The sequence below is a fragment of the Polypterus senegalus genome, chromosome 12 (genome assembly GCF_016835505.1).
Source record: "Polypterus senegalus isolate Bchr_013 chromosome 12, ASM1683550v1, whole genome shotgun sequence".
In the NCBI taxonomy this organism is placed as follows: domain Eukaryota; kingdom Metazoa; phylum Chordata; class Cladistia; order Polypteriformes; family Polypteridae; genus Polypterus; species Polypterus senegalus.
Genome location: NC_053165.1, coordinates 92,293,108 through 92,303,934, shown reverse-complemented (window position 1 = coordinate 92,303,934; position 10,827 = coordinate 92,293,108). Strand labels below are relative to the sequence as shown.

General features: G+C 35.5%; 1 protein-coding gene across 1 annotated transcript; it reads right to left on the bottom strand.

The window, feature by feature from the left end:
• Nucleotides 1–205: 205 nt before the first annotated feature.
• On the bottom strand, nucleotides 206–9,239 carry ubl5 (ubiquitin like 5). Its single transcript, XM_039772895.1, has 5 exons — nucleotides 9,122–9,239; nucleotides 6,919–6,979; nucleotides 4,976–5,059; nucleotides 3,029–3,066; nucleotides 206–651 (listed from the first exon to the last, which is right to left on the bottom strand). The coding sequence occupies exons 2-5, from the start codon at nucleotides 6,972–6,974 to the stop codon at nucleotides 608–610; spliced, it is 222 nt and encodes a 73-aa protein (XP_039628829.1). The 5' UTR covers nucleotides 6,975–6,979; nucleotides 9,122–9,239; the 3' UTR covers nucleotides 206–607.
• Between the last annotated feature and the right edge of the window lie 1,588 nt (nucleotides 9,240–10,827).

Here is a 10,827-nt window from a genome sequence, read left to right as displayed (position 1 = left end):
GCAGTTAACATTTCTGTATTCAACAAGATAATTACCTTCAATAAGTTAAAAAAGTAAGTATTGCATAAAAGAAAGAGCTTCTGTTATTCATTTGCCCAACTAATCTACAGTTACTGTAAAAGGTATTCGCTTTATCTAAAATTGCATCAAATGCATTTTTATAAATACAACTGTAATTTCAAAAAATACAGCAAATAAAAAAATGTTTTATTTTGACATTTTTAATATTTCACACACTCCCCTTACTAGACCCCAAGATGTAATGCAGGGTTTTTCAGAAACCTTACAAAAAGGGTGTACTTTTTTTAAAAGAACAACAAATTCAGTTTTATTCTGATAACAAAAATATCAACTTAAACAGGTTTGTTCCTATTTGTTGAAGTGTCATGTTCCATCACCCAGATGGAAAAAACTACGTATTGCCAGCATTAATTTAAAATAACATTACAACAAAAAGACTGAGAAAGATGAAGTCACAAAGTATAAAAACCTGATTTTATAGACACAAAACATAATTACAAATTTTATTAGTAATGCCCCTCACTGTTTCAGCACAGGAGAGCTACAAGCACAGTGCACGATGGAATATTCTGCCATTAGCGGACCACTACTGGTAATACAACTCCAGATTCATCCCATCGTGAATTTCATCTATTGGAAAACAAGTTAAGGAAGAGGAATAACATTTAAACAATTTTAAATTTCACTATCAAACAATTAAAAAAAAAAGATAAATATTTTAAATATATATAAATAACAAGCTAAGCAGATTCACAACAGGGTTAAAGCAAACCAGAGTTCATTCCGATTGAAAGATTTAGAAGGTGGGTAGCAATCGATGTTTTGTGCACTGCTATGGTCTTTGACGACAGGAAACTTGTAGTGGTTAAGTGACTATTTGGCTGGTTAGTCTGTTAACATAAATGGTTATTTTATACAAATGCACTTTGATTATTATGCATGTTCCTAGGAATACATACATGGAATTGCAACATCTCTGAAATCCAGAAGGAAGTTTAAAACAGGAATATCAAAAAGGCAGCACAGCTTTCTATGGACTATCAACATTAAGTCAAGCCAATGACATCCTTTCCCTGCAATGTACTTTCCTTTATCCAATGAAAAGGGGCAACATTGGCATTCTGTCATGTTTTTCGTTTGGTTTCTAGTTTAAAGAACTACAATTCCAAGGGAATTTGCACCTCCTACTGGATGCAACTTCAGTAGTGTCTTGGAATTAGCTTGAACTGATTGGTTAATAATAACAATAAAATTTATATAGAGCCTTTCTGTTAAAACAGAACTAAACTATGTGGACTTGGGTCAACCAAAAGTAGTTTATTGATTGTAACAGGCTTCACTTTAACCTGACACTCTGATCATACCTGCAAGGTAGGTGTGTGTATTATATATATATATATATATATATATATATATATATATATATATATATATATATAGCCGAATTGCTTGTTAACACAAATATCTAATCAGCCCATCACATGGCAACAATTCAATGCATTTTGGCCTGTAGACATTGTCAAGACAACCCAAGGTTCAAACGGAGCATCAGAATGGAGAAGAAAGCTGACTGAAGTGACGCTGAATGTGGTCTGGTTGTTGGTGCCAGACAGGCTGGTCTGAGGAATTCAGAAACTGCTGATTTACTGGGATTTTCACGAACAATCATCTCTAGGGTTTACAGAGAATGGTCTAAAAAAAGGGAAAATATCCAGTGAGTGGCAGTTCTCTTGAATAAAATGCCCCATTGATGTCAAAGGTCAGAAAAGAATGCCCAGACTGTTATGAGCAACAGTAACTCAAATAAGCACTCGTTACAACCGAGGTGCGCAGAAGAGCATCTCTGAACACACAACACGTCAAACCATGAAGCAGATGGGCTACAGCAGCAGGAGACCACAGCGGGTGCCACTCCTGTCAGCTAAGAACAGGCGACTGAGGCTACAAATGGGCTCACCAAAATTGGGTAATAAGAACACTGGAAAAACATGGCCTGGACTGATGTTTCGATTTCTGCTGTGACATTTGGATGATAGGGTCAGAATATGGCATCAACAACATGAAAGCATGGATCCATCCTGCCCTGTATCAACGGATCAAATGCTGCAAGTTGTATTGGATAAAAGTGTCAGCTAAACAAATAAATAAGTGTAAATAAACTTGCTGCATCTATTATCCTTTGCACAGCACCTGCTCTGTCAGGCAGCACGTATTTGACGGTCGCAAAAAGTATATGAGAGTAGAATGTTTCATATTTAAAGTACATAATGTATGGGAGTACATGCTTAAAATTCTGTGGTCTACACGTACATTGCCATATGACATACTTGTCACTTTGAGTCCACTTGCATGCTATTTTCACGTTATTTATTAACCTGGCATAAATTTGCTAGGCCCAGGAAACACATGCTAAGAAACAAAACAAGGTGAATACTTGTCCTCCAGTAGCAATAAAACATCAGTCTGATTAAACATTATGAAAGAAAGAAGAAAAAGTGTGATGCCCAGCATCCTCCTTTTTTACCAAAAAGCCCCTTATTTTACTGTTTTACTGAAGATTACACCATTTTTATCGTTTATCTAGTGCTGAACTGTAAAGAGCTAGATGGTCACTTTTGTTCACTGGACATACGTGAACAATGTAGTCAGCAGTCACCAGCCATTGAGTCTGTCTGGCCTTTCTTCTGTGCATTTTATTTCAAATTCACCGCCCCAAGTCTGTGATTTTTCTCTTTACTTTTGATTACATCAGTTTGTGAAATGGGAGAATCCAAAATTCATTAGAGTATTTATATTTTATGTGGCAGTGAAGTGGAGGGAAGAAAGTATCACCATCTATCCTTTCCAGCTGAAAGAGAAGAATCAGTCAAGATGTAGCCTACACAATACTTTTAACTCACAGTATCAGACAACATCATGTTGAAGAGGGAAAAAAGACCATAATACTGCGATTTTTTGAATAAAGGGAAAAAGGAAAGAATGACCACCTTTAGGAATGAAAGGATACAGTCAGCTAACGACACATGATCCTTGAAAATGGTGTACCTGTAAAGAAAAGAGATTGGTTTAGTTGAATACTATCATAGATTTTATCTGGGATGATATATCTTTTGGGCCAGATGCCGCTAAAACCCATCATACACAGAGACAGACACACACTTATTCACTCTTCCCGTCCAATCACTCATTAAGTCACTTCAAGTCAGTCAAATTTATTTCTATACACAATTAGGGATCATTAAGTGTACATCGACTGAGCCAGTTATTAGGAACATCTGTACACCTCCTTATCCATGCAGTTATCTAATCAGCCAATCATGAGGTGGCAGCGCAATTCTCAAAATCATGCAGATACAGGTCAAGAGCTACAGTTAATGTTCACATCAAACACTAGAATGCGTGAAAAAAATCTAATCTCAGTAATTTCAACGGTAGCATAACTGATGCCAAACAGGCTGGTTTGAGTATTTCTGTAACTGCTGATCTCCTAAGAAAGTTCACCGAAAATCGGGTGAAAAAACATCCAACAAGTGGTAACTCAGGTAACTACTCTGTACAACTGTGGTGAGGAGAAAAAAAAAGCATCTCAAAACGAACAACATGTTGAATCTTGAAGTGGACGGGCTACAACAACAGAAGGCGACCACATTGGGTCCCACTCTTGTCAGCCAAGGATTGCAAGCCAAGGCTGCAGTGGGCACAGGCTCACAAAACTGGATAGTTGAGGACTTCAAAAATCATAGCCTGGACTGAACAATCTCAATTTCTACCGAGGCACACATGGTTTTTACTTGTTGAAGTAACTGAAAAATTCACGATGTGGAACAGTTTCACTATTTACATACTAAAAATGTCAAAAAACTTTCCATTCAAGTTTAAAAAGCCATAAAGCCCAATGAAATTCAGTTTTCCGGTAAGTTTTAATAAAGCTCGGGCCTAACTTTCAAACCAGCGCAAAATGATTTGACTACTTTATGCTATCCTCATGGACAATTATATTTAGGTTGCACCAGGGCCTAAAAACATAAACTTGGGTTTATTTTATTTTCAAATGAACTACACAATTTGCATGTATCTCTTTCCCTGTGGCAAAGAGAATATATCACATTTTTAAATGTTGTATGTAATTCTACTACCTAAAATACAAAATGTGTCAACATTCCAAATATTAATTTACTATTAAATGAGCAGCTATAGTTAACAAAAACGGATTTCACAAATACATCCATCTTAAAAAAAAAAAAAAAAATTGTGAGTCGTCTCCCCTAGACTTTCTCGTATACTCAGTTATACTGGATATTTGAGAAGTAAACCGCAAAACAATGATTATATTTTTAGATTATTTACATTAAAGAACCATCAACAACAAATCAAATTAATAATATATTGAACAATTACTACAAAAGTAAAGTTGAATAAATCAGACTCTGCCGCTGCCTGAATAAAAAAAAAGTACCACTTCCGGTTAGCAGATAGAAATCTACGTTTTGTACCGAATACTCGTATGCAAACTTTGGTTGACCTAAATGAAAGCGTACTCAAGTTAACGTGTTTACACACAATTCCAAAAATTGTATTTTCATCAAAAATCTCGAGGTCGAATTTTTGGACAATTATAATACTTTCCCTATACTTCGTATATGAGAAAGTAAATAAAAGGACAAGTGCCTCTGTATCTGTCTGTGCGTCAGTCCAGTTGCTATGTCTCTGCTATACAACTGATGGCGCATCACAAACATGAGGACTGCCTTTACAAATACTATACCAAATGGTGTGTAACCAAGACATACCAACCAGACGGACACAGTACACGGCAAACATTAATGCTGAGACCTACACTGATGACTTAGATTTCAAACTGCCTAAGACTAGTAGTATAGCTAGTCAGAAGATTTATGAACACGTGAATTATCTATTTCTTTATTAACATAAGTTGAGGTGGATTATACTTTACCATTTCTTTAGCACAATTTTATCCCATCTGGTTCCAGTCTGTGCTGAAATTAGTTTCTTCAGGTCACCAATTGTATCATCAGGGCTGTACAATTCAGTTAAGGAACATACAGCAACACAAGTAAACATATACAACAGAAATGTTTTAAATGATTAGACTAATGCAGCTTGGAAGTCAAAATCAAAAACAGTAGCACATGGAAAATGAATGACATACAACTGTTTTTGGTTATTTTTCAGCAACAATAAGAAGTTGTTTTAAAACATTCACCTTTTCCAGAGGTTTTACAAAAGGCAGTTAGTTTCAGTAAAGAATCATCATCACTAGTGGAGCGCGGTACATCGGAAGAAACATGTCAAAAAGAAGGCGATTTCTTATTATCAGTTTTACCATGGATTTGCATATTAGAAAATTGCCTTTGTTGCTTGTCCCTAAACAGACATGCATGGTGGGGAGAGAGCATTCAGTTTGCATGCAGCTTGTTCCATCCATATATGCCATCTCACTTGTTCTCCTCTCCCGGTGTCAAATTGGTGCTGGCCGTGTACTTTGCATTTCAAGTTGTGGGAAAACATTAAAAGCCAGGTGACACTTTGAGAAACGTATTTAGAAAAATTTTGCATTGCTAAAAGACAGGTTTCATTTTAAAACCGTATTTCTTATTTGGTAAATATGTTCCATTTGATACATGAAGGTCACATAACTATTCAAATATCTCTCTCTCTCTCTATATCTATATCTATATAAGAAAATTCTGGAATGTAAAAACCAGGCGAAGAGACGTGATCTTCTCGGAAGTTCTCGAAAGACATTTTAAGGACCCGTGAGACAAAAAAGACTGACAACGGAGCGTCTCGTGGAGCCATGGAACATAAGATTCTTGCAAGACACGCCTTTCTTATTAAATAAGACCACGGACATCCAGTCACCTGAAGTCACGTGGCACACACAGATCCTGTGCCTTTAGCAAAGAAGAAAGAGCAGCGCGGAGAAAAGACACCCAAGGCGCGATACATATGCAGAGAAAGGTACAGAATGTGAAAGCAGGAACAGGCAAAAGTATTGTAGCGTTGCAGCCAAACTGAAGCCTTTTTTGTTTTAAGTTAGGTCCGCCCGAGGGAGGGCAGAGTACAGCATGGCATACTGGTAGCTGGGTGCTGATTGATGCGGTAAGGGGGAGGCGAGACCCGTGGGAGGAGGAGTTGGAGAGGGTGCTAGACAGTTGTGTTTGGGGTTACGCAGTCGGCGATTGTTAAAGTAGAACTTTTGTGACACTTTATTACGTCAGTCGCTACAGTATCAAAAAAAAAGATAGCACAGATCGCACTGACAAAAAACAAAAGGAAATTAGTTTAAGTCAGAGAATTTCAAAACCGGGGTTTAACTCAAATGCATCTATTGGTTACTTTGCAAAAAAAATGATTAATTGCTGATGATGTGGATCGTTTTGTCTGGGCTGAAATTCCAAATAGAGAAACCTATCCTAAATTATGGTACACAGTCATGAAACACAAGTCTCACAGACCTCATTTAAAAGATTCAGCATATTGGGACAGGAAAGATTACAAATATTGGTTTTACAGAAGTTCTGAAATAAAAGTGAAACTAATGAAATAGCAACAATTCAAAGAAATAAACATCTTACAAGTGTGTATCTGGAAAACCAAACACGGGGGTTGGCGAGCAGGGGGCAAAGCCCCCTAGTATAATAAAAATAAATCTTGTTTGATCTCAAGTTAAAAAAAAAATAAAAGACTCTAGTAACTGTTTGGAAATAAATCAAGTCAGAATGACTTCATTTCAGACATTTTTAGATTTTTGAAGTATTTACTGTGATGGAGGTCATTACTGTGTATAATTTTGTAAATATCATGACATATAATTTTGCTTATATTGCTCACCTGTTAATTCCTCACACACGTCTCTCTGTAAATAAAGGATACTTGCATTTTACTCGGACCTTCTTTCCCAAACGGTCATTGCACACCACTTCAATCATTGTGTCTAAAAGAAAACAAATAAGTCAATTTTTTCAGATAATCTTAGCAAATAAAGACAAGGACAACATTTATTGGTACCCTCACAGATGATGGAAGTAATACTGTCACATGTACGGAATACAGCAAAATATTTATTTGAACGACCAACCCAACAGGCAAAGACAAGAGTAAATGAGCAGCACAAAGTATAAAATAACATTCTCAGCTTTAGCTTGTTTAATCCAATTCATGGTCGCTGGGAGCCAGTCTCTACCCCTAAAAGCACTGGACACAATGCAGGATCCAGCCCAAGGTGGGCCCCTTGTTGCCTGCAAGATCCCATTAATCTAAATCCATGCTCAATAGAATAGCATGTTTGATACCTTTGCAAATATAATTTAGTTCAATTTCATATTTAGTGCATTTACTGATTAAGCCCATCTCTGTCCCTGTCCAGTGGTGTAATTCCTTGAATAGAAGGTTATATCATACATGGGCAATATACATTTGAAATTAAGTGTGAAATGATCATTTACATTTTGAATGACTCATAAATCAGAAAGTTATATTTCTTTCAGTAAGGCACCTAGGTGCTGAAAAAGAACTATACCATGAGCAATATCTTTGAATATTATAAAGTTCGATGTGGTTTAGTGTGGAGATACTGAGGGCCAAAGTAATTCTAAAACATGAGACACTTTGCATACACTTTTCAACAAGCCAGAAATTGGGATATATAGAAATTTAGATGTTAAGAGACCCGTAATTCTACATAACAATCCCCGGTCTAGCACTATCAGTTCAAATGTTATGCCTTACAGAACACTGCCATTTTTTTACCAGCACTCCCATTTTAGTGAAATTAGGGACGCACCCCATTTTAAAGCCTCCACATCTCAGCAACTAATGAACACAAACATAACATTTTGCACACTCGTTCTCTTTGGACAATGACATGATTTTCAGCAAGCATGAAACAAATCGGAGATAGGAACATTTTCTGAAATCTATTGATATGACATCTCATTGACTCTACTGCAATTCTCTGCTGGAAACCGGATAAGGCTCTTTTTCAGATCACTTCATTGGCTCCCTGTAGCGGCACCCATTAACTTCAAATCCTTCATGCTTGCCTTAGAGTAGTCAATGGGTCAACACATACGTACATAAATACGCATATACATACATAGATTGTGAGAAAGAGACTTGTATTCCTCCTCGAACACTTAGGCTACCTCTGCATGCCATCATATCTCAGTTCAGACTCTTTTCATGTGTAGCCCCTTATTAGGAGAACCACTTCCATTCGAAATTCAGACCCCCTTAATGTTTCTAAGAAGCGTTTTGTCTCTCGTTTGGTGAATCTCTACCAGCCAATATGTTTTGTGACCTAGGAAGTTTAACTCTTTTGTTTCCAGCTCTTCACTCGTAATGATCAATGTGTACCCTTGTCCAGAAGCACTTGTTTCCGAACAGTTCCTCAGGCATAAGTTTTTCTCGATTATGTTCCACTGTTTTGTATGTCGTTTCGGATAAAAGCGGCTGCTAAAAGAAAATAAATACACACGTATTGTAAAAGGATGCATACAAGTATTCCACTCCAAATTTATCCGCAACTGCCTTCGTAATTAATTCAAATACAAAACCGAGCGCTGTTATATTGGCAAAGCCTAGTGCTTTTGGCTTTAAAGGTTATGCGCATTCGTCATTTAGTCGCAATAATTCCGTGCATCAGGTCAAAAACAACTGCCAGTGTTCAGTATCCATTCAGTTCGGCTTCGCTTGAGACACAGCTTACCCCGAAACTATTTACGGAGCAGTGGTTAGTGCGGCCCTCTCGCGACTGTTCTCCGCTCGGTTTCGGTATGTGTTGAGTTTGCACGTTTTCCTCGTGCGACAGTATCCTTTCTGCATGTAGGTAGGTTTTCTCATATATTGCAAAAAATAAGTAATTAAAAGCATAACATAAAACGTATACTGAGTTAAAACAAATCCCGCAGTCCTTCTAAGTACAATAACAGCATGGTAAATATTTCATAGCGATTTCCAGCTCAGTTATGCGACAAGCGCGATACATGTTGGTATTTATTAAATAGACTATTAACAAAACAGTTTCTGCTTCCTTGACGTTTTAAAAATAATAAAAACGAAGAAACGGAAGACTTACATGTCCTAAACAAAATGCCCCAAAACTTCCATACAAATTTATATTATAAAGCAACCACGACTTCCCAGCGAACCTTCAGCCAGCGGAACAGGAAGTTTTCATTAGCCTTTGACTCCGTGTTATCGACCAATAACCGCTTGAATCCCTCTAACGGGCGTGTCCTCAAGCTTGGGTGCGACGTCACCACCTTTCGTCACACATACTGAAAGATTCTTTGCGAGAATTCAAAACATGCTGCTTGTGTTGTGCATTTCTTTGAGAGAGTGGCACCACTATTATACATTAATGGTGTTACTATACCTTGGGTATAAAGCTTGAATGTTGCCCTTTCAAATAAAGTTTGAGACGTGCAACTGAGACTTTTACACAACATTAATTCTTATAAAAATATTTTAGCTAAATGTCTTAATATTGAAGTATAATGTTCCTTATGTAATAGCAACTTAGTAAATGGAGTACATTTATTTTGTACTTATTGAATGAAATTTGGGAGTGATTAATCCAATTAATGGTAAATGTTCCATATTTTTATACAATTTAAAAACGTATTTAGTTACTTTCAATTCAATCTAAAATGTATAAGTTACTTAATAAATTTAATGAGCAATGATTTCACATTCAAAAATGCAAATTTAATCATATTATTTCGCCTTTCTGTTCCTTCAGACTTTCATTGAATTTGTTAAACTGAATAAAAACAAGAGTATTATCTATACTGCTATTGTATATAACAAATTTAACCTCTTCTAATTGAATACTATGGTGCTTTTATTGTAACCTTAATGTTATTATTGCATTATTGTTTGTTAGCATTTTTCATACTGATTACATCTAAATTCTTTAATCATAAATAAGTAATAGTTATATAGTTATATAACTATACGCTTAAGATATACATGTACAATACTATTAAATGTATTAGGGTTTTTATATAGTAAAAAGAAAGCAGTCCCGCTATAGAAGATATTTTTGAAACTTTAAAATATCAGATATTCTTTGGCATAAGGCTGAGATGTTTCTCTTTCTATTTTGCTAAATTTGTTCCTTTTGTAGTACCAACTCAAAGAATGTAATACAGTACATTTATTTTATACCTGTACCTATTGTATTCAATTTTGGAGTAATTTATCTAATTACTTTTATGATAAAATGCACTACCATATTTTTATGTAATGTAAATATATATATATATATATATATATATATATATATATATATATATATATATATATATATATATATATATATATATATATATATAACTTATTTTAATTTCATACATTTCATAGTAGACTAAATGATTCTTGTGGGTAAATTTCACATTCACAAATGCAAATTTAGTCATAATATTCCTTCTTTCAATTCCTTTAATTTGAGTTTCAGACTCTCATTAAATCTCTTACACTTTGTTAATGTCTATAACAATCTATTTAACCTTTGTTGTTATTACTTGTTAATAGGCTTTAAATATTCCTACTGTTATTATTGTATTACTGTCTGTTATAATTTTTAAATTGATTGTTTCTTCTTTTATTATAAATAGAAACTTTTGATTAAAAAAAAAAACAATTATTTGCCATTAAATTTAAAATAGTTTTTTTTCTCTACAGTGAGCCGATGCCCTGCCCAGGATTTGTTCCTGCCTTGTTCCCTGTGGTGGCTGGGATTGGCTCCAGCAGACTTCTGTGACCCTGTGTTAAGATATA

Coding starts and splice junctions, on each gene's coding strand:
- ubl5 (XM_039772895.1), bottom strand. CDS start 6,974: ATGATTGAAGTGGTGTGCAATGACCGTTTGGGAAAGAAGGTCCGAGTA. Junction 5,060..6,918: donor AAGGTCCGAGTAAAATGCAA/GTATCCTTTATT, acceptor TGAATTGTACAG/CCCTGATGATACAATTGGTG. Junction 652..3,028: donor TCATGTGTCGTTAGCTGACT/GTATCCTTTCAT, acceptor GTTTTCCAATAG/ATGAAATTCACGATGGGATG.